The sequence below is a fragment of the Thamnophis sirtalis genome, unplaced genomic scaffold, assembly GCF_051295495.1.
Source record: "Thamnophis sirtalis isolate CommonGarterSnake01/CBP01778 unplaced genomic scaffold, rThaSir2_p1.2 scaffold_9, whole genome shotgun sequence".
Taxonomy (NCBI): Eukaryota; Metazoa; Chordata; class Lepidosauria; order Squamata; family Natricidae; genus Thamnophis; species Thamnophis sirtalis.
The window spans coordinates 42,362,282-42,387,173 of record NW_028261389.1 but is presented as its reverse complement, the minus strand read 5'-3'; the positions used below and the strand labels follow the sequence as shown (position 1 = coordinate 42,387,173).

The following is a 24,892-nucleotide window of genomic DNA, read 5'->3' as shown; positions in this document are numbered from 1 at the left end:
ACCAATGCACAATTATAGGAGCTAACAAAAATAAATAATCCACAAGTCTCATAATTGGGCAGGTCACAATGTACATGCCAGAAATTAATAAGTATCAATAAATGGCTGTACTGGCAACTACTTTTATAAAACTTTCAACAAAGAAATATTAACTTTTGATATTTACTATGTTGTCCAGTTAATTTGAACTGCACTTACTCCGTACATTTTTCTTTTATAATTCTTGGGTATTGTCTCTCAAATGCCATTCACTTTTGCAAGTAATTGTAGAGATTTCTCTGTAAGTTGTTTAGAAGAATATTTTCTTCATCCGGCAGATTGTATACTTTTCTGGGAGCAAGCATATATGCTTGCTTTAAAATCTTTTTACAAGATTTTTACACATTTCAGAAAAATGTGATAGCAATATAGGAGAGCTGAATAGAATTATGCCATCCAAGTAACATGATTTATTTCACTGCATGACCTTTGTTGACTTAAAACTCTGATTCCATTTAAGTACAGCTTTCTTTCATAGTCACTATGAACCAGTGGTGGGTTTCAAAAAGTTTTAGAACCTCTTCTGTAGGTGTGGCCTGCTTTGTGGGAGTGGCTTGCTGGCCATGTGACTGGGTGGGAGTGGCTTGCTGGCCATGTGACTGGGTGGATGTGGCCAACTTGTAAAATGTTGTGAAACTCATTTAACAACGCTCTTGCTTAGCAACCAAAATGTTGGCTCAGAAACTCTGGCATTTGAAGCACGCAAATCTTAAAGCTGTCAAGTTACAAGACCCTTGCACCCCTAACCCTTTAGGGAAAAAACCCCAGGGGTGTTGAAACTTGACAGCTTTAAGACTTGTGGACTTCAACTCCCAGAATTCCTCCTCTCACTCTTCATCTTGATGATGTGTGGATGGGTGGGGGGCGGGAGCTGGAACCGGTTCTAAACAGCACTGTAGATTTGTGGAACCTCTTCTATAGAAGAGGTTAGAACTGGCAGGAATGAACCTTGCTTTATATGATAGAAATGCTGCCTACACATCATTCTGATTTTACAGAGGTTTTTAATAGATTGTTTCTCTTTTATACACACACACACACACACACACAAACCAGTTTCACACATATTTATTTCATTTGTATAATGCCTGTAATTTATGAACATTCATTCATAATATAAATTTATTTCTACTGGATAGTCATTGACCTTCACTTAATATCACTGTGACCTGCATCTGAGTCATTGTCAAGAAAAAGCAACAGCAATTGCATAAAGGGTGCTTATATGTGACTGTTCAGATCACTTAACACTTGTTTTCTTAAGATCTGGATAACCAGCTCCTGCTGACTTGAAGGTTGCTTTATTTTCCAGTCTACAATGCAAGGTGGGTTATGAGGGTAGTTTTATGTTAAACTCAAGCTTCCCTCAGCAGAAGAAAAATTGGAAGGTCATAAGACTCAAACTGTTTTTTCTGAAGAATTGCAATTGCCTATGCACTGTGATTTCCTGTTGGTTTCAATGGATAATTCAGATTTATCAGTATGCCATTTTTTCTTAATCTAGTGAGGCTATAAAATCCAATGATAGGTCAATATTATTATTGTGATTCATTACACATTCAGCCAGATGTTTAAAGTAGATGTGGCATTTTTATCCATTTTGTCTTCCTATGGACCTGGGATACACAGATCATATTGTTTGATGGTGTTAAAGATATTGCCGCAGGATATAACCTGTTTCAAGCAAAGCTGCATTTTGCAATTATTATTATGATTGGTTGCTCAGAGTTAGACTGGATTTGACATTTTTATCCACCTCTTCAGTCAATCCCAAGGACCTGGGATAGGCAGATGTTGATATTTGATGGTGTTAGAGGTATCATTGCAAGATGTAATCCTTTCTGAGTACAGCTGCCTATTGCAATTGACTGATGGTGAATTTATAGTTCAATTGGTGCTCCAGTTGTTTTGGGATTGCATCCAAGGCATTTATTACTATTGGTATTACTTCTGTTTTCTTTTGCCACAGTCATTCTGTTTCTATTTGCAGGTCTTTGTATCTTGTTATCTTCTATTATCATTAGATATACTGTAAATGATTGCTAACTATACTATGCTAATTTTACTAAAAATATATATACCTTTTGTCTTTGCCTTCTTGATTAACAATGTGTTACTCTATCTTGTGTGTATTTTCTCTTCACAGTGCCACCTTGGGCCTTAATAGCCATAGCCATAGTTGCCGTCCTATTAGTCCTTACCTGCTGTTTCTGTCTGTGTAAGAAATGCTTGTTCAAAAAGAAAAACAAGAAGAAGGGCAAGGAGAAGGGAGGGAAGAATGCAATTAACATGAAAGATGTAAAAGATTTAGGCAAGAACTTGAAAGATCAGGTAAAGTATATACCATGTTCTTAAATTTATACTGTATTTTATACTGTATACTGTGTATTTAAATATTCAAATACACAGTCTGAGATAATGATATTATGTACTATATTGAAAATTGTCAAGTTACAATTGTTATACTGGAAATTTTTTAAATTTCTGTCACACTGTTTTCTTGATCAGCACCCTTAATTTGAGTTTGGGCCGCTATAGATGCAGATCCTGGGTGTTTTCAAACTTGTGGCTCAGGTTCAGAACATCTGAAGTTTATTAGGTGTACTAGGTTTACAACACATAATAGGTATTGATATGTCTAAGAAGGAGTTCACAGCATAGTAACCAAGATGGCTGAGTTATCTGTCATCTCACAAAACCACATTGAGATTCCCCCTCAAAGTAATGTTTTATTTATTTATTTGGTTTAAAATTTTGCGATCATCAAATTTGATAAGATTTTGGTAATCTTAGGTGACAAAACACCTAATGAGAACACCAGATGAGAACACCAAAATCGGGAATAAGAGTTTGTGATTACTACTTAAAATTTCATGACAGTTGAGGTAGTTTAAGAATATCTAGCCATCATATTGTGTCTGGAAAGTTTGGCAACCAATGGACAACCAAGAAAATTATTATTTTATTGATTGATTATCTGCTATTAAGGCAGTATTGTTGATTCTTAGCAAACCCATAGTAAAATTTTGTTCATGATATGTCCCTAACCTGGTCCTTCAAGTCTTCTAGAAGTACACCCTTTGCCACTGTACCTCAGTCCATTCACCTTGTTGATGGTCTTCCTCTTCTTTTCTTTCCTTCCACCTGTCCCAAAATAGAAGCTTCTCCAGAGAGCTAGCCTTTTACATAATGTATCTAAAGCATGATCATTCGAGCCTGGTCATTTGTGCTTTGAGTTAAAACTCAAGGTTGATTTATTATTTTATATGCATATTTAATTAGAAATAAACACCAAGTTATCTAGTGCACAAATAAAGGATATTCTGTTATTCCTTCTATAGCATATTATTCTGGATCCTTAAGCCTACTTGTAATAAGGTATAGCCCAGGTTATTGGGACTGCCATTTCTTTATCCCAAATTAACCTCAGCCCATCTTATTAACATCAAAACATAAGGGTTTTTTGATCAAATAGTTTGATTGTTTCCCCACTTCTTTTTAAAGCAATGATTGCTAAATACTAGAATATAAATTATAAAAATTACTTCTCTTATTTCAAATTTTCATTATTTGATGAAAGAGGAAGAGAATGAAGAATAGCTTTTCATTGATACCATTATCTGTAATCAATTTATATCACTGATATATGAATAAAGAATAGCCCTTAGGTTATGTATATTGCTAGTTACTGGTAAATTCTTTTGGGGGTGCTATGTAAATGCCCTTTAACAACAGCACCCTTCCTCCCAGTGAAATGTGAATGTTGGTGTCATGGAAATGCAACTTTTGATTTGTCAAGCAAGTGTGTGCAGAAAATAAAAATGCTCTATAAATTAAATAAAACTAATATTCTAAAGGAGAGTTATTGCAATAGAAGAACAAAAGAATAACACCTAAAGAAAGAAGAAGAATTCAGAATTAAAATTTCTTTGATAGTTTTGGTATATTCTTGTATTAAGCACTTCTGTTATAAATGCTATAAATATAGGTGAGACATTTGTCCTATTATTTATATACTAATAACATATTGGTAGAAACATGAAAAGGTTAGAACTTTATTACTTAGCTCTATCATTAAACAAATATAAGCCCACCAACCTGGGTAAATTTAAAGAAAGATTCCTTGGGGATTTTAGGATTAGCAAACACCAATTGTTGCTTGATACAAAGTAATAAATATTGTTCAGTCACCTTAGGTTTAGGTTTAGGTTTAGGTTTAGGATTATTCGATTTATATGCCGCACTTGTCCCAAGGACTCAGGGCGGCGTACAACATTAAAAGAAACACATAATACAAAAGTTAAAAAGAAATTAAATAGGATATCCCAAACCCAGTTAAAATTGATAATGACATTTTTTTAAAGAATTCAAATTAAAATTAACAGTAATCAATAATTTGTTTTGTTTTGTTCAAGTACTTTTACTTACTTTTACTTACTTTTGTTCAAGTAAGTTATTCCAACAGTTAATGTGGAAATTCACTTAAGGATCTGTCCCTGGCTGTAGCAATTAAACAATAATAAATAAAAATAATTATATGTGATTTAAAACACACACACACATACATATACACACACACAAATCACTTTCCTGTCTTATTCTACTTAATGGTAGAATTGGTTTCACTTTTCCAGTAGACCTTTCTACTTTCTGCTCACTCTTGCCCTGGACAAAACTGAGCTAAGGGATGAAGGTGTAATTTTGCCAAAGGCCTCTCCCTTTGTCCCTGAGATTTTAAAATGTTAGCTGTTCCTCAAATGTACATATGTTTGACTAATTAAGTCAAATATATATTTAAACTATACTGATAGAAATCCTTCTGTTGCTTTAGAACTGACATTATAATCATTTATGTTCCAACACAACAGAATATGTAGTAGTTTAGGGTTGAACAGTAGAATCCTTGGTGCTACTGAAGATCTGACCTAGTCAAGTAATGAAATGTATGCAAACAAAAAGCCAAGAGCACATTTTCATTGTTTAACAATTGTATTGGATTTTACTCAATGCAAAAGTAACTAATACAATAAATACAAAATTATTTCATCATTGTTGATCTCTTATCTCTCCCTTTCATTATGAAGTGGAAGACATAGTCCAACACTATAATTCAATAATTCAGTTGCATTATGGCACTGGATCATCCTTTTCCTTGAGATGTCCTCAAGAGATAGACAGACAGACACAGAGGGGGGTGGACAGACAGAAAGACAGACAGATAAATAGATGAATATGTATATTTTATGTATTGTTTATGTAAATAAATTTACAATATCTTTACGTGAATTTCCTATTAGCTTGGAGAAGGGAGTTACATGCTTAAAACAATCAGTCAAAGGTACACTAGTCAGTTGCACTATACAGGTTTTCATTTCAATAGAGAATTCTATAATCACTAGGGTTATCACTGAGAACCTTAAATTTTAAGAACAACTTTAACTAATGGGTTACAATTCACAACTGATTTAGCAGAGACCCATTTTGGTCATACCAAAGATTTGTTTCTAATATGCATCTCATTGTGAGTCATTCTTTAATTGCTGATTGGTTATGATCATCGTAATCAATATTTCATTAGAGGTCTGAAACTGCTCTTTTAGGGATCTATATAAGAGAAACACTGTTTTGGTAATGATTCTAATGATGATAGCCATCTGTTATGTTTTTTAATAGGACAAACTGAATGTATTTTGTTACTATATTTTTGTGCACTTTGTTGTGTGTTTTTAATAAAGAGTTTTTCTACGATACAGTATATTATTAAATATGTTCCATTGTACGTGTTGAGATCTGGATAAATGACCAAAAAGTTATTTGGTGATTCTGGTCAACCTACAATTAAAAGAAAGAAACAATATGCATAGTAAAAATCATATCTGACCAGAAGATTAATTTAGTAACAGCGGGGGGGAGTATAACAACCTATAAGTAACTTGTTTCATGGGCATCAGCTATAAACATTTTCCTTTGGTGTTTGTGTCTAATTCCATCTTACTAAGTAAATTTCAGAGTAGCCCTTTTCCTTATTGGTCATCTTGTGTGAAGAGCATGCAATTTTAAATCTATTTTTTCTAGAAGGTACCTGGTTTGGGATGGCTGTTTTGAGAATACAGGAAAAAATGTTTTCTAATCTTTCTAATAACACCATAAATGCTGTTATTATTCAAAAGAACCTTTTTTCATGTCCATGTGAATAGACTCCAATAGCAGTAATAGCAATAGCAGTAGACTTATATACCGCTTCATAGGGCTTTCAGCCCTCTCTAAGCGGTTTACAGAGAGTCAGCATATTGCCCCCAACAATCCGGGTCCTCATTTTACCCACCTCGGAAGGATGGAAGGCTGAGTCAACCCTGAGCCGGTGAGATTTGAACCGCTGAACTGCTGATCTAGCAGTAGCCTGCAGTGCTGCATTTAACCACTGCGCCACCTCGGCTCATCCATGTAAATACAGCATTTAGAACACATGAATATAATTTAAAACCAATGGTATAGTGATCAGATTTACCTTAAATGTGCTTATTCAGAAATAAGGCCAAACCATTGTCACACAATTACCAAGAATATGAAGTTGCCTTGAGTAAGATACTTTGAAGGATATTTTACATTGTCCTTACAACTATTAAATGTTTTAAATGCATGCCCCTATTTGAATCTCACTACCCCTACCCTAATCAAGTTTATTTGTATGTTTATTCTTCTGTTTTCAATAAGTTTTATTTCCAGGGTACATCATATTTATTTTATGTGTATAATATACATCCTTATGCATCTAAGGAAATCTATTCATAGGAAAATATTTCTTTAAAATAAAGGTCAAAGATTTTAAGTCTTAAGTATAATAAACGATTCAGTAGAAAGAATATATGCAAAAGGTCATTTCTCCATGGTTTTACTAATATTTTTGTGTGGATGTTTTAATTTTTATTTCTTCCTTCTATGTCCTCCTTATCTATGTTGTGTCTCATGACTGTTCTGGATTGTCACTTGCGGTAGGTTTATTTTGCTCTTTGGACACATGTGAAGTAAATCTCTAATGTACTTAATGCCCCAATAGCTGTGGCTCCTCAGCCTGAGATTTATGCAAAGCTTTTACACACATCAAGAGGCTGAACCAAATTGATTTATTTATATTACAGGATTTAATACTCATTTCCTTTATTCTCTGTAATGTATGCTAAGATGAAGAGTGTTAGACATTTCAGATTTTGATGTGCACTGATTTTGATTCTTCTTTTTGGTTACATGTCAAAGTACCAGAACGGCTGTATAATTTTCTGATGATTTTTTTTCTTGTTTGAAAGAGGAGGGATATTTGCTTTAGTTCAACCTTTGTGGAAAGAGGTGACCTAATCATATAACTAATAAACTGAAAAAATATTAGGAATTTAGCAGCATGTCTCAAAAATAATTGCATCATTAGTCTCTAACTTTTATTATGTCACAATTTGTTAACAGAGAGGAGAGTGCTTTAAATTATATCAGGCTGAGATTTTTTTTTCCACTAGTTAAATTTTATGGCGAGTATATCTTATGTTCAAATTGAGCTATTGGGATTCAAGTATAATTTCTAGTAATAGAAAGTGTAAAAACCTAACATTGCAGAAGATCAAGATCAAGATTATTTATTTTAAAAGGGGGATTAGAGAAGATGAATAATCTAATGTAATTTACCATTATATTTTCTATCAATGAAGTGCCTCTATTCAATTCCAAATGGAGTATGAAAAAAAATACAAATTTCTCCAAAGTAGTACATTCCAATTGAATTATAGAGAGCATAGGAATGGCATCAAATGAAAGTGAAAAGATCTGTAACAAATAACAGACTAGCATGGCTTAGGTCAATCCAAGACACTAACTTGAGGATTCACACAAAGATAGAGACGGAAGCCTATTCTGACTTCTGTAACTGTAACTGTAGCTGTTATACTAAAATAGTCATTGGTTTCTATATCTGATCTACCAAAAAGGCTGAAAGGAATAGCTACAGCACAACAGAAAGTGTTGGAACGTAGTCTTTAAGTGAGCTCCCAAAGAAAATGTCTGACTGAATCAATTTGTATTTATGATCAACAATATTATTCCCATCTTTATTTATTTATTTATTAAATTTCTATGTAGCCATTCTCACTAATCCAGCCACTCTGGATATAGTATAGTATTGTATAGGTTACAATATAGTGAAGAGTTAAAAATGCTTTAAAAAATCAAAATTAGAATAAAAATATTAAAGTTGAGAATCAAGATGATGGGTAGTTTAGGGGTGAGAATCTTTTCTGTCCTGTCAGCCATTCCCAATGTAGTGTAGGAAGTTAACCCACCCGTCTCCTAGAAAAATGAAATATCCTGAGAAATATTGAAAAAGGGAGAATATTATATTTCCCTGAATAAAAAATGGAGAAACATATTTTAGGCAGGAAACAGGCTCACTCTTAATACCTCCCACATTTGTCAATGGGCCATTAAAATGTCTGAGCCAGTCTATTCTATATAACAAAAGTCTCCCCCTTCAGCTTCAGGGTGATGGGATTAAGGCATGATAGTATTAGCACTTTATCCATCTCACCACAGGGCACCTGGGAAGAAGGAAGGCAATCAAACATGGACTCAAAAGACACAACCTATAAAGTTAGCTAAGACCCCCCCCCATAGGAATCTGACAACCAATCAGAATACATTTCATACACAGGAACAGGAAACAGAGAGGTGGGCCAAACAGAGGGTATAAAAAACCCAGGAACTCTCAGGAAGTCCCCTTTTCTCTCCTTTCTTCTTCACCCAACATCTGGAAGCATGTGATCCCCATTTTCTGTTGAGGAACTCAAGCCATGTGATCCTATCCACCAGTGGTGGGTTCCGGATTCTGTTGCAACCGGTATGCATCTTCCACATGAATGCATGTGGCGCACTCGCACACACGCACAGCACATGAATGCTTCTTACCGTCCAGCGATGCCTCCGTGAACCTCCGCAATGCTCCAGCTCTTGGCAGAGCTTTGCGAAGGCGCTGTACACGCTATGCGCGTGCACAGAAGTGCCAAAGACTTTGAAGACAGGTAAGGAGCACGAGTGGGCGGTGGGCCCTCCGGAGCACTGTACCGGAACAGTACCCGGTGCTCCAGGCAGGCTCTGGTATGCCCGTACCGGGGCATACCGCCTGCAACCCACCACTGTTGTCCACCATTAAACCATCTTTCCAAGCAGCTTTCATGTTTCCAGTGTCCTTTTCCCTACTTGGAACTGAACCCAGAAGGACATTTCTTCCAACAGTAGCAAACCCCTATTGGGGCTCCTGGTCAAACAGCAGAGCCATGTTTTTAGGTTCTTCCTGAAGGAGTGTGGTAGCGAATCTCACTTCTAATGGGAGAATATTCCAGAAGGCAGAGGCCACAGCAGAAAAGGCTCCACTGGATCCACTGCCCAAAATTTATAGGGCAATAGGATCCAAACTAGGTATCATCAGTGCTAGTGACTGTGCACTGGGTCTCATGATTCAGACTACCACTGATGATGTTACCTAGTTTGAGTAATGAAACATCTGCAAGAAAACAAGCAAGCTCAGAGAATACCAAGATCCCTTTATGTCAACCCTGAGCTACAAATATTCTCCTTTATTGGGATTGTTTTTGGTTTCATCTGAGTTGCACATTTTAAAAATCCTTTTTTATCTTGTTTTCTTAGTACATTTTATTAAATGATATAGTAACATGTGATTTGTGGCTTTATTCTACTATCTTTGAATCCCAAATGAGGTTGAATCAGATTTATTTTATAGAAATTAGTTAATTCTATTCTATTAGCCCAAATAGCCATCAGTGCCAGTTGGCATACATATAAAGAAAAAAGTGTAGAGAGTAAAATAGAAAGGTAAATTGCCAGAATAAGAATGAGAGTTTTCTCCTCATACATCACAATTTATTTTCATACTGTAAAAGAAGCAATTGATGTAATATTTTTTGTACATTTAATCATACAGTTTGTGTCACCTAAAATATAACTTTTAAGCCTATTTTGTTTTAAGAAATACATGATGAAACAAATTTAAGGTTCATGCTAACTAAAATTGGCAATCCTAAAATTTCATTGTTAATCACTGGACCTTTTTTCCCTGTTGTTTTAAATAAAAAATAATACAGTGCAATCTCATGATATTTATTCAAAAATCTAATCAGATTCAATGTAGCTGATACATATCAGATTATAACTTTAACTGAAGTAAATCCTTGAACATATTTATTGAGAAACCATGCCTGTTGATTGAAATGTTAAACATGGATATTTGGAAGTAAGTCTCAAACGTTGGCATACAAAATATTGTCTATCCATTTTTAACTCTAAATTATAATCTGATGGAAATTGGTTTCAAATACTGCTTCAATCAATACTTTTAACTTTTTCTTTCTTTTTTATAAAGTCTGTGTTGGAAATTACTCTCAGTGCCTTCTTAAAATTAATGATTTTTTATTTCAGATAAATTTGCAAGTGTTTAAAAATGAGATATTTTTAAATCACGTTGGTTCAGCCTATCTTTAAATTAATATCTGATGAAAAGAAAAAGAGAATGAAAGGAATCCTGATTTTTTTTGTGACCATACATTTGTTAAGGTCTTAATGGTACCTTTGCTTCTACATTCAACCTAAATGAAAACAAAAACATTGAAGCTGTTTGACATTTGACTTTTTGAAGAAATTATATGCATTAAAATAGCAGTAATTCTGCAGAAGCACTTTGCTTTAATGTAGGTAATTCACAGCATGTACAATTGGTTTAAATTGGGAGAACTTTGCAACCTTACTTATTTAATAGCATGCTTATTCACAACTGTCTTTGGACAAGCAGTTTGATTCAATTTGATTTTTAAAAATTAAGTATCAAGTTGACATTCTCTTTATGTTTCAGGCATTGAAATAATTGTTGCTTGCAATATCCCCAAGAGAGGCCTTTTCCTTCTTTCATAGCTATTTTGCTGCTTGCTGCTGATAATTCTTTTGTATATTTGGATCAATCTAAATATATATAGAAAATATAATGCCATCATGCTTGCTTTTTTTGCTTTACAAGCAAAAATGCTTGATTTTTTTGATGAGATTATTTTAGGGCTTTGCGTATAAATCAGTCGTTTTTATTGGCACTTTTATTGCTCTTAATTGTTTACAGGCCCTTAAGGATGATGATGATGCTGAAACTGGATTGACTGATGGAGAAGACAAAGAAGAAGCCAAAGAAGAGGAGAAATTAGGGAAAATTCAATATTCCTTGGATTATGACTTTCAGAACAATCAGGTTTGAAACAAATGTGATCTTAGAATTTTATGAAAAATCCAGTATTGATAATCTGCAGAAAAGTGCTGTCCTGGGGTCTCCTAGAGCATAAATGCTAATCTCCATTTGTCCCTTTCCTGGAGAGGTTCTACAGAACCATCTATTCACTGGTTCCTTGGTCTTTGTGGTAGTTATTGACTTTACTTCTTCAATTTGTCCTATCTTCCTTGGAAGTCAAATTTCTTTAAATAATACTTATTTGGATTATCATTGGTTATATTGCTACAAACCTGCCTTCCATTGAGGATTTGTATACTGCATAAGTCAAAAAGAGGGCTGTGAAAATATCTACAGACCCCTCACATCCTGGACATAAATTGTTTCAACTTCTACCCTCAAAATTATGCTCTGCACACCAGAACAACTAGACACTAGGACAGTTATTTCCAAAATGCCATCACTCTGCTAAACAACTAATTCCCACAACACTATCAAAAAGTTTACTAAGTCTGTATTTCTATTATTTTTCTCTTCCTTACTAGTTTCTATCTCTTCCAACTTATTACTATAACCATGTTGCTTGTATCTTTCAATTTATATTGTTTTTGTTTCCTAATATGATCTGATAGCTTATTAGTAACCTTGACTATCATTAAGTGTTATATCTTTTTTATTCTTGATGAATGTATTTTATTCTCCTTATGTACACTGAGAGCATATACACCAAAGACAAATTCCTTGCGTGTCCAATCACACTTGGCCAATAAAAATAAAGAATTCTATATCCTAAGATCTTCCAAATGAACAGTATGCTGATTTTTAGATTAAAATATAATTTACTAATTATATGGGGGGGGGGAGCCCAAGGTGGATTCTTTAAGTCAAAGGTTAGTTCTGTTATTGCTACTTAAAGCAAAACATTTAATAGGCCTTACTATTCTCATATATTCCTCACATATTCCTGACTCAAAGAGCATCAGAAAATGAAAAGACTAGTATGTATGTATTAATGCACCAAGTTCTCCTTAAATGTCTGATTAAAATTTTGCTGAACTAATTCTTTCCCTCTGACTCATTTCTTTTTCCAGCTTCTGGTAGGGATAATTCAAGCTGCTGAGCTGCCTGCTTTAGATATGGGTGGTACATCTGATCCATATGTGAAGGTTTTCCTGCTTCCTGATAAAAAAAAGAAATACGAGACAAAAGTTCACAGGAAAACCCTTAACCCTGTCTTCAATGAACAATTTACATTCAAGGTATTATAATGTCCTTACTTTTTCATGACTTGTGTTTACTAAATTAATTGTTGCTGTTAACCTAATGAACTTTTATTTAAAGTAATACCTATTTCAGAAGTTGACTTCTTGTAAAATATACTTAAAGACAAGTAGAATATTCTAGCTGCTTTCTATGTTTCCTTAATATTGTCTTAAATCTGATTGATTTTATTAAAAAACAACAATATACTGTGATGCTATCATACTGACTGCTTTGATGTTATGAAAGTTAATCTGACTTGGCAGATGGGTTATAAATTTGCCTAGAAAGGAAGTTAATAAATACAGCAAAACAAAGAATTGTTCAATAATTCCTTTTCTACCAGACCTATTGAAGGGAATGGAGTATTATTCCCTCTTAAAGAAAATAGCACCTGATTAATTTTATTATACACATGTATTTATATTAGTATTATATTACATTGTTCCATGTACTGTGTGGCAGTTAATTGAGGGTTATTAACACCATGTGAAATAATGATTTCCTTAAGCCTTCTAGCCTTTTCAAGATGGAAATGAGATTCAAACTGGAATTCATAGCTGCTAGAAACTTAGTGATATTCACGAAAGATAATGAGAAGCCTTAAACTTGATATTTTCGCTGAAGGTTTAGAGCCAGGTCCATTATAGGCCAGGATAATCTGGTTTTTATGCATTGTTACAAAGCATAACAATGAAATCTTTATATACTTATCCAGAAATAAGCACCATTTTTAAAATATACAGAATATAATATTAAAAAAGAGAAAATCAGGATTACTTTCCATCTCTTTCATTGGGTAAGGATCTATATTTTCATTGATCCTAAGATAATTTTAGAAGTTTTACCAGAGGTGAAATCACCTTACCTTCGCTACTGGTTCACAAATGTGAGTCCACATGCCACCTCTGTGCACGCGCAGTATTTCCACACATCGCAGAGCATAAAAAACGGGACGTAATGACAGCCGGGCAGGTGAGCGGAGCCTCCCACTACCACCTCTACAGGTTCGCCCGAACCGGATGGAAGTGACTGAATTGTACCTCTGGGTTTTACTATATGAAGTATATGTTAAAAAATGTTTTGCTGGGATGCTTCAAAAGCTGACAAAAGTAACAGCTCTTGTATCTAAGCTAACTATTAAACTAAGATTAAATAAATAAAAACATCCAGCCACTGCCTCTACAAATACCAAAGTTCTAGTATCCTTCTATAATATCAGCAAACATGTACATTAATGAACAGATGTTATTTCTTGTTTATCTTGAACGGAAGTTTTTCCTGTTTCTTTTTAGATCTGAGGGTTTTTTCATCCATTATAAGTGTTAACCTTTACAAGAAGGGAACCATTTTGAAAACCAATAAAAGCTAAATATTTGTGAAGAACATAGGCTAAAAGCTTCATTTATTTGGTTTTAAGTATACAATTAAAGGAAGTGTTCATATTTGGAAATAAATAAAATCATTAAAAGTAGTCATGATTTGACTACAGATCCAAACAGGTTTTGCCCAGAACTCTACAAAAGCTGCATCAGCTGCATATCTTCTTCTTAATGTAATATAACTAATAACAACCCTTCTACTCTATTCTATAGAAGAGAACAGCTGGAAAATAATCCAAAATATATAGTAACATATCATGGTAGATGGCAAGCCTCATCATTAGCAAGATGAAATTCCAAAGAGAAATAAAAATGAAATTCTTTTTTTAAAAACCTCTATCAAGTTTTTAATTATTCTGTGCCAGGCAGGGAAAAAACAGATCTATTCTTTTTTATCATCCTATAACTTTTGGGAAGAGAGAACTGACAGCATGATTTATTGAAGGGAACTTCCTACAGTATTGAAAGCTTATATGTCTGGGGCATATAATTTGCCTTTAGCTTCATGATGGAGAGTAACTACTAGAACTCCAGGCAAAACCTCCTGATTGATGAATGAGCTACCACATTGTTCTATGGATTGCTGTATTGTGGCCATTAAAAATGTCATCAAAGGCCTCTGCAAGAAAATGTGCTTTTTCTCTCCTTTCTGTTAAACGGGGATGGCAGATAATAAAGAAAAGGTTTTGAATTGCAATCAAGATATATTTACTTTTAAAGGCCTTATAAGTGGCTACTTTTTTTTCTGATTTAGGTGCCGTATTCTGAACTGGGAGGAAAAACTTTAGTGATGGCAGTATATGATTTTGATCGCTTTTCTAAGCATGATATTATTGGAGAATATAAAGTTGCCATGAACACTGTAGATTTTGGTCATGTAACTGAAGAATGGCGAGATTTGCAGAGTGCTGAAAAAGAAGAGGTAAGAGAACTATATTCATTCAGTTTTATGTTCAGTTTCTGTGTTTCAATCATTAATCTTGGGATAGTCTTTTCAAATGAAGAAAATCCATAGCACAAAACAAAACAAACTAAATAAATACTTGATTGTACATATTAAAAGGGCAAGAAGAATAAAAATGAATAGCTAGGACATGTAACATACAAAATGACATTTGCAGACCTTTAGCTGCAATATTCTGATCTTAAGCATCATGGCTATAAAGAAGAACAATACTTATATATCAAATGAACAGAGGATGTACACAGAATATGCGTGCGTTCAAGGTAGCAACTCCTGAGATGAGAAGTCCTACAAGCAATCTGCTCCCATGCCAGGGAATTGCTTTGCATTGAGACTTTTATTATTCCAATATTGGGCATCTCTTTTTAAAAGTATCTTGGGACTCAGGCTGGAAATGCTGATTTCTTGGGACCCTGGAAGGTTTTAACTTATTGATGCAAGATAGTTCCTATAGAAGTTACATGTAGCTAAGATAGTATAATATAGGTAATTTCTTAGGGTCACCTGAGTTTAGATGAAAATCTATATATGTGGAACATGATTTATTTATTGACCAAATGCTTTTTCCAACAAAATCAATATGACAGGTTCTGTTACATCAGAAAGTGTTGCATCACTTTTTGCCTTTGTTTCCCCCTCTTCAAATCAAACTTTGGGAACCTTATAGATAATATAAAGAGTAAAGTTAACCAAAAATATATTTATTATTGTTACTTGATTGATTTGGTTTCAAATAGAGAGCAAGCTGGAAAGTGTTTCTCGGGGCTTAAGTCTTTGACTATCTTTTTATAAGATATGTACCAGTTTTCTGTCTTCTTGTTTTAATCAGAAATCATTAGAGCTTTGAATATACTAAGGAAAATTGCCAAAAACAACTCTATTATCTTGATTATATACTACTAGCACTTTTTCCTTAAGGCTCATTTTCCATGTTTATTTATGGCACGTTGTGGTATAGATGAATCTTTTAGGGCTAAACTATAGAAGAAATATGGGCTGAAAAAGAGCCTACCTTATGGAAACTAATGCAGTAAATAAACTAATGTTCTTTCTGAGACTGTAGGCTTAACAGTAGCCTAGATCAATGACAATATTTATTGAGAATGATGGCAGTTGAATTCAGTCTCATGTGAATAATACATAATAGCTAAGATGATGTTTGAAAGACTGATGTTTAGAAAGTCATTGGAAAAGGATTCTAAACAATTTTTAAAAGAAACTTTTTAATATATACTTAAAATAACAGGAAGAATAAATGAACACTGTGTTTACTGCTTAATGAGTATGGCAAAAGACCTCCCCACTCCAAAAAAGAGACAGAACAATTCCATTTTGGTTAGTCTTCTCCAAAAGTGGCTACATATTACCCCAAAGAATTATAAAAAGCACAACTGCAACTGCAGCTTGATTGAAATATATGTATGAGTTCATATATAGATATTTAGGACTAGATGAAATAATATCCTAGAGTACTGAAGGAAAAAATGTTTACCCAAGGTTGATTTATCATGTGCTTATATAATTGTTAATATAGATTTCAATTGTACTAGACAAAAATAAATTTCATAAGATATTTATGCAATGTCTCCATTTGTAGGGAGATTTTTCTCATGCTCGTACTTTTCATGAACCACTTCAAAAGCTACAGTTTATGTTTGTATAAATACACTGAAGATACTCCATAATCTCTGTAAGCAATTCATTCTATTGACAAACTTTTCATATTGTTAGGGGTGAGGAGCTTTTCCCAATACAGCCAGAATATACCTTCTTGTAAAGTCATTCTTCAGTGGCCTGCAGTTTGGAGATATAGATCTTGATCTACTTGACAACTCTTCGGATACTAGAAGATACATGGGTGATATTCTGTATCACCCATATATTTTCTGTCTTCAAATTAGTTTAAACATATCCTATTCCTTCCATCTTCCTGACAGAACTTAGTTTCTAATCAATTCATCTTGTTTTTTGTCTTTGAACTTGATGGCATCCTTATAAAATAATCTGCCCAAAACTGGATGCAGGACATTAAACAATATTATTAAATTGAAAATTAGAAAAAAGCATTCTAATAATAAATTTTGCTGGGTAGCCAGTTGTTCAGATAGTTGAGGGGATTCTCTTTATTATATGTAGTTAAACTGTACAGTAATCTACCTAATAATTTTATTTGGATCCCTGTAGTGAGCATGAAGTTAAAATTAAATGGCCTGCATAGTCCTTCCAATTTTAGGCTGCAATAATGGCCATTGGATTAGGAAAGGCCATCTTTGGTTGTCTATATTTGATATGAACCATAGGTGTTCTGTTGTGAGTATTCCGTATGAAGTGGCTTTATGGTGATAAACAGCAAGATTGGCCTCTTATATTGAGACAATAAAATGTCATGAGCTACCCAAATAAAACAGCAAAAATTCATGCAAAGATGGCTGAGGCCAGATGTGCATCACTGGGTATGTGTTTGGCTTGTTAGTGCTCAACAGCATGGTACCACAACCTGGCCCACTAATTATTGTAAAAACATAATTAAAATCAACTTAAAACCCTAAGCTACTGGATTCGATCCAAATTATACAACAGATGTAATTATGTTCCATTACTGAAAAGACATTTTATAACAGACTTCGTTTCCTTTCTTTTTTTAATTACTGAATGTAATGTTTGTCATTAAAAAACCCAAATATACAGTCTGCTCACACTAATACACATTTTTATAGAGAATTTTTTTTCTTTTTTCATTTTATATCTCTATATTACTAAAACCTAAACTGTCATGACTTAATTGAGCAAAATGGTGCATCATAGGGCCACAATTTTTGAACCAAGGTTCTTCAAATGGACTAACTTACAGAATGTGTTTAAAATCCAGGATCCATCATTCCCAAAGGTATGAAATTTGAAGAAGTTAATGTTGCCCTCTTCACTGTTGCCCTCTTCACTGATAATTCGCCCAATTTTTGGGCCACTTCCTAAAAGGGTCAGCAGTAAAATCAAAGGATGGGTTTTTAATGTGATATGATGGGAGCCTGTCCTCTGTGTTAAATGACCCAAGTAAATTTATAAAACATATTTATGGCATTTTCCATGTTCCTACATATGCACAAAACATTCGTGTTGGTGTTTTAAAGATAAGAAGGAAATGTATGTATTTATTAACTTCCATGAGTTTTAAGAAACTGCCTTACTCTGCAGAAGACCAGGTTACCGAGCAGATAAATTCTATCTGAGAAACAAATAATGAATTCATTTTATTTTATTTCATTTAGCCTCCTTAATATCATATAGTATATGATTTCTACTTACTACATTCTACTTCTTCAAATTACTGTTGGTTAATAGATTGCAATATAAGCAATAGCAGGCAATGTTGTCACTTTCAAATATTGTTCCAATTTGTGGCTATTAGCTTGGCTGGAGCTGACAGGGAGGTAAAACCTCTATGAATCCCTTGGTACAAAGCTAAATATATTAATGACAGATTATGTTATATAGGTTTTTTAGAAAGCAGTTAAAGAAAACAGTATACAATGTAATGTCTATAGAGATTCTCAGTCATCCAGGTCACGGTTGTCCAAAGGCTTTTTCCTTAAAGATGTTTCACTTCTCATCCAAGAATCTTCTTCAGTTCAGTTCAAAGTCTAGTTGCCTTTTGAAAACGCACCTTTGGGATATGCAATATAATATCTAATCTTGGTGCTGGTTAGGACCAAGAGAGCATATTCAAATCCACCTTCACTCATGGAAACCTCTAGTAGGATGTTGAGCCAGTATTATCTCTCAGCTTACTGAATAGTTGTTGAAATGAAATTGTACGTTACAAATAACAATTTGAGCTCCTGAAGCAAAGGAGTTTACAAATCTAATGTCTTGTTGTTTAAGTTATTTAACCAGCAATATTGTACAGCATAAAGCTCATTGATTGGCTAAATAATCTTTGATTTTAGTAAAACACCAAACAATAGTAACATTATGCTGGTGAAGCATATTGGATATAAAAATTGGATTTCACCATTTTGGATAAGTTATCTGGGAGCAAAGAATTGACTTCAAAACCTCTACCCACCTCTACACCAGTGGTGGGTTTCAAAAATTTTTAGAACCTCTTCTGTAGGTGTGTCCTGATTTGTGGGAGTGGCTTGGCAGTCATGTGATTGGGTGGGCATGGCTAACTTGTAAAATGTAGTGAAACTCATTAAACAATGTTCTTGCTTAGCAACAAAAATGTTGGCTCAGACACTCTGGCATTTGAAGCACGCAGGTCTTAAAGCTGTCAAGTTACAAGACCCTTGCACCCCTAACCCTTTAGAGGAAAAAAAACCCAGGGGTGTTCAAACTTGACAACTTTAAGACTTGTGGACTTTAACTCCCAGAATTCCTCCTCCAGTCATGTTAGCTCAGAAACTCTGGCATTGAAGTGTGCAAGTCTTAAAGCTGTCAAGTACAAGACCCTTGCACCCCTAACCCTTTAGAAAAAAACACCAGGGATGTTCAAACTTGACAGCTATAAGACTTTAAGGTTTAGATAGGACTCTTAGAGGCGGGCGGGGAGATTGGTGAGCCAGCCAATCAGTGAGAGGCAGGCAGGGCAAGCATGCGGATGGGTGGGGGAGAGGGAGCTGGAACCGGTTCTAAACGACATGGTAGATTTGTGGAACCTCTTCTATAGAAGAGGTTAGAATTGGCAGGAACCCACCCTTGCTCTACACAACCCATTCTATGTGAATTAGTATTCTAAGGACTGCACAGCAGCATTATAAAGAGTGCTGCTATTATAATTTGGCTACTGCTGCTAATGTACAAAAATTAAAGATGACAAGGCCTTGTAGGCATTTTAAGCGTTTAAGATCCAAATTCAGTTAAACATTTCTTTCTTTCAGTCTTCTGGAGAAAACTTTTTTTTACCACCATCCAAATTATCACAAAGGTAATAGGAAAAAGAAATGCATACTTCAAAAGGTTAAAGACAAAAAATTGAGAGAAGTTTCAGAACAAGAAACCTTAGTCATTTTCTGCTAGTTTCTAAATGCCAATTTGGACCATGTCAGTGATTACCATAGTAACTATTTAATTTTGTATTTTTCCTTTAGATACATGCTAAACTGACATTTAAAGTGCTTTGCACTCAGGTTGCAATAGACAGAATATATTTATTAAACAAAAAAATACCTTACACAAAGCATAGTAATGAAAAGAGCAAAAATTGGTTTCCCACTGTAAATTGCTGTAATAGTTTTAGACAGGCTGTGGGGTAAAGGGAAATATTCAGTGCAAATATTCTGAAATGGATTTATAGCGAATATACCATCTAAAATAAAAGTTAATCTTTCAGTCCTGATTTATCTGGGAGGATCCTTAAAATAACAACACAGACCAGTGCTATTCTGTTTTCAACCACAGCTAACCTGATATTTTAGAAGCACAGAAAAAGGTTATAACATGAACATTCAATATGTTCTCTATCACTTAGCTATTTATGTAGTAATTGTCAAAGAAATAGATGACTTCCTCACCTTGTATACCCTTTGTTAGACTTTATTAATTAATGAAAAGAGATTACTGTTTATTTTACTGTAAATAATTGTAGAATTTAGAGATCTGCAGGAACTCTTCCTTCAACCAGAAATGACCCATTCAAAATATGCATTCCCAGAGAAGCTGTTGATTGTCCCCATCCTCCATCATGTGAGTGGATTTGAACAGTGATGTTCTTCTGGTTCAGACTGGTTCACCCGAACCAGTAGCGGAAATTGCGGGTAGCATCTAATTTAGGCACTTTTTTAGCCAAAGTCCATGTATGGAAGGCTGAGCGCGTGAACGGATGTGGCTTTTTTTAGCCAAAGCGCATGCGCGGAAGGCTGAGTGCACGTGCAGACACACATACTCACATTTGCTAACTGGTAGGGAAGGTAACTGAGTACCACCCCTGGATTTGATGCCAGGACATAATATTTTAAATTGGTCTTATAAAAAAACCATCCCAAAGAAGTTAGCTTTGGGTTTTGGTTTTGGTTTGTTTTTTTTAAAAACTTACAGAATCTGGTAAAAATAAGTTTTTTCTGGACAGAATTTGGTTGTTAACTGATTATTGCTACTCTTAGGAGTAGCAAGAGTCATATCCTGGTGGTGCAGTTGTTAGAATGCAGTATTGCAGGCAGATTCTACCCACTGCCAGGAGTTAAGTTCTGATTGGCTCAAGGTTGACTCAGCCTTGCATTCTTCCAAGGTCAATAAAAGAGACCCAGATCATTGGGGACAATATGCTGACTCGGTAAATGCTTAGAGAGTGCTGTAAAGCACTATGAATTCTAAGTGTTATTGCTATTTCTACTCTATAGAAGCAATTTATAGACTTTCTTGATAAATCCCCGCACTGTTCTACAGGGTGGTTGCCATGAAAAGGCTCTCTTTGGGTCCTATCAGATGGGAACATCATAGATAGGACTTGCATCACAATGTTTTCTTTTGGATCTTTCTTGTAAAAAGTCTAAGGCAGATTTGACAGTATATTCTTGCTTACTTGAATTGAGATTTTCACTTTTATTACTGTTGACATATTAAGCTCTTTGTATTCTAAGGTTTTAGTCCACATTAGATTATGTACGCTGTGCACCAGTAAATAACATATAAGCTGAAGTGAAACTTGAATATTGATGCTGAAACTGAATAATATATTTAAATTAGAATGGCATTTTATTTAAAAACCAAATAATACATTAAAGAGTCATGGATTTGTTTAAAAAAGAAAAATATATGATATGATTTTTGTACACGTTCAGTATATTCAGTACTATTTTTTACTTTTCTCGTCATTGCAAATTTATGTTTTTAACTGAGGTCAAAAGATTTTTACACATTTAAACATTCATTTTTTATAGCTAAACATCTCTGATTGTTAAGGTGAAGTATGAATAAATGCAGTGGTAGAAAAGATATGATAAACAATGACTTAGTTCCATATCTGTTGGTTTGTTTATAAAATCGTCAGAGGCTTTCTGCTAAACAGCAGTCACTTAAGTTTATTTATGACTCTGCAAGAGATGTACACTATTACTTAAGTAAAACATTGTATTCCAACTTCTTTGGTTCAATATTTCTTCATCCTGAATTGTTCTTTGGCATATGAAGACAGCTTTAGATATATAGCTGGTTGCACAAATGACTTCTGCATTTATTAATATTACATGCTGTACCTGGGAGAAATAAGACAATCAAGGTGTGGTTTTAAATGATATCTACAACTACCCTGTTTCCCTGAAAATAAGACGTTCCCGGATAATAAGCCCAATTGGGCTTTTGAGTGCATGTGCTAAAATAAACCCTTCCCCAAAAATAAGCCCTCCCCAAAAATATTGCAGCACAGCAGCAGCCATGAAGTGACCAGGCTTGCTGCCTTCTTCACCTCAAAAATAATAAGACCTCCCCAAAAATAAGGCCAAGCGCTTATTTCAGGGTCAAAAGAAAATAAGACCCTGTCTTATTTTCAGGAAAACATGGTAGAATAATGTAATGGAAAAACTGTGTGCTCAAATGACAGTTTCTATTACTTATTGCCATGTGGTTGATTTTGTAAAGAGTCTATAAAGTGATTTTGATGCAGCTCAACAACCTTCCTCACATAATAGCATTTTCCCAATATTAAGATGGCTCCAACCTTGTTAACCAGTCCATATAATAACTGTGATTTTGGAGTATGTTATGGTTTAGCTTTGTTATTCTGTATTATGTGTTTTGTTTAACTTCTCTTTTATGCTTTTCACCACGTTAGCCATACAGTGTTAACTACTTGAAAATTGAGCAGCCATATAAATCATTTAAATCAATACAAGAAATAAATAAAAAACAAGGTTAGTACTTTGAGGTGCTATGATTTTCTCTTATCAATGCAATATGCCTTTGAAGCTTCAATCAGCAATTCCAGAAGCCACAACAGGCATCTGATGAATGTGCACAACATATTGGAGTTAATGCAATAAACAATGTAAACAAATTAAGACCCTGAGCTGTTTCACTTGCTCTTAGAACTAAGCGACACGTGTTGTTTCACATAGAAGTGTTCAGGAATACTACACTTAACTTTAGATTTGAACAAAGAAATGTGCAACCCTAGACTTAATATCTTTCTATCAAAACAAACACTTCTAAAGTGATGTTTAACATTATATGACCAAAACCAAGGAGAGTACATTTGCAGGAAATCCTAGGTTGAATTGAACTCAGTTAGACTTCTTTCACTTCATATTAGATTAGGATTTGAGCTTGCATCCTCAGAAATCTATCCAGAATAAAAATAGCTTAATCTTATTTTTAATTTTAATATTATAGATATATCCATGTAACAGCATGCCCATACTATAAAACTGTCAAATGTACAGATGACACTAAGATGGCAGGAATAGCCAACACCCTAGAAGAAAACCTCAGGATCCAAAAAGATCTTGACAGACTTGGGCTCTATCCAACAAAATGAAATTTAATGTGGAGATACGTTTTATACTTAGGCAGGAAAAACCAATAGTACAAATGCAGATTAGGTGAAATCTGGCTCAAAGCAGTAACTGTGTGAGGGACCTTGGAGTCCTAGTGGGCAATCACTTAAATATGACCAAGCAATGTACAGCAGCAGTCGAAAAAAACCTAATACAGTCCTTGATTGTATAAAAAGGCATAGAATAAAAATCACTTGAAGTATTAATACTACTTTATAAAGCCTTAGTAAGGCCACACTTGGAATACTGCATCCAATTTTAGTCACCACATTACAAAATAGTTGGTGAGACTTTGGGAAAAGTACAAAGAAGAGAAACTAAGCTGATTAAAGGCCTGGAGGAAAAAAAGCATATGAAGAACATTTGCAGGATTTGGGTTTGACTAGTCTAGAGAAAAGAAAGACTGGGGGGGGGGCATTGTGATCATGACAGCAATAGCCCCTATCACTGGAACAGCTAGATAGTACATCTCTTAAATTAAATTTGAACTGTGAGCAAGTTCAGCTCCTGGACAGGGGTCAATCTAATTTGGACCTTATTCAAAGCTGGGAGAATATCATTATTAGAAAATCACGTTTATTTGGTGTGAAGTCTATACATGACAGTTTCCTTAATTTTAAAAGGCAGGAGATTAAATGCAGTTTGATCTGTTAGAGATAATTGGAAAAGCATATTAGCATTTGTGAGTAATTGTATTACTGTTTCCTATCTCCCTTTCCCCAATTATTACAGGCTGACTTATCTCTACCATCTCCTGTACTGTAATTCAACAGTTGCTTGTTGATGCAGTTTATGGGGGATTTTCTGAAATATTTTGGGGTGACATTGATTGTTTCCATCTTTACTTTCTAGTATAATTAATACATGGCATAGGATCATTCAGAATGAGCTAGATTTATCTGCAAATAAAAGCAAAAAATTTCTAATTGCTTCCCAGGATTGCATCATGAAGGGAGGAATCGTAAAAACTTGAGATACCAGTTTAACTTTACCTCTGAAATAGATCAGCATTATTTCCCTACAACAAAAAAGTATGCTCTCCTTTAAATTAGTTCCATTCTGAAATAATTCCACCTGTGTTTTATTTACTTATTCATCTGTTTATTTATTGGTTCAATGTCTCAAAACTTTGTTGTACTTAATAATGCTATATTTTTCCTTTTTAATATTTTCCCTTTTTATATTTAATAATGTTATAGCCCAGCAACAGCCTGTGCTGCGTTCTAATTGGTCGGGCGAAGCACAGCCTGTGATTGGAGGTTCTAATGACAGTTGGTACCTGAGAGTATAAATACTGGACAGTTGTAACGGATTTCTGAATCGCTTGTCATCTTGTCATCTGGTACTAATAAACATCATTACTCTCATGATCCATGGCTCCTGCGTTCCTTTCACCCAATCTTTGTTATAGCCCAGCAACAGCCTGTGCTGCGTTCTAATTGGTCGGGCGAAGCACAGCCTGTGATTGGAGGTTCTAATGACAGTTGGTACCTGAGAG

The 24,892-nt window shown here is 34.4% G+C and overlaps 1 protein-coding gene across 8 annotated transcripts in view; it reads left to right on the top strand.

Moving 5' to 3' along the window:
• The window catches only part of SYT1 (synaptotagmin 1), a 304,769-nt gene that overhangs the window by 220,344 nt on the left and 59,533 nt on the right, over positions 1 to 24,892 (top strand). For 7 of the 8 annotated variants that reach the window (XM_087723405.1, XM_087723400.1, XM_087723402.1 and 4 more), the window contains 4 exons: positions 2,186 to 2,370; positions 11,201 to 11,326; positions 12,394 to 12,561; positions 14,699 to 14,866. In XM_087723405.1, coding sequence (XP_087579531.1) covers positions 2,186 to 2,370; positions 11,201 to 11,326; positions 12,394 to 12,561; positions 14,699 to 14,866 — 647 coding nt within the window. The remainder of the gene's footprint in view (positions 1 to 2,185; positions 2,371 to 11,200; positions 11,327 to 12,393; positions 12,562 to 14,698; positions 14,867 to 24,892) is intronic. The other variant, XM_087723407.1, reaches the window with a different exon arrangement.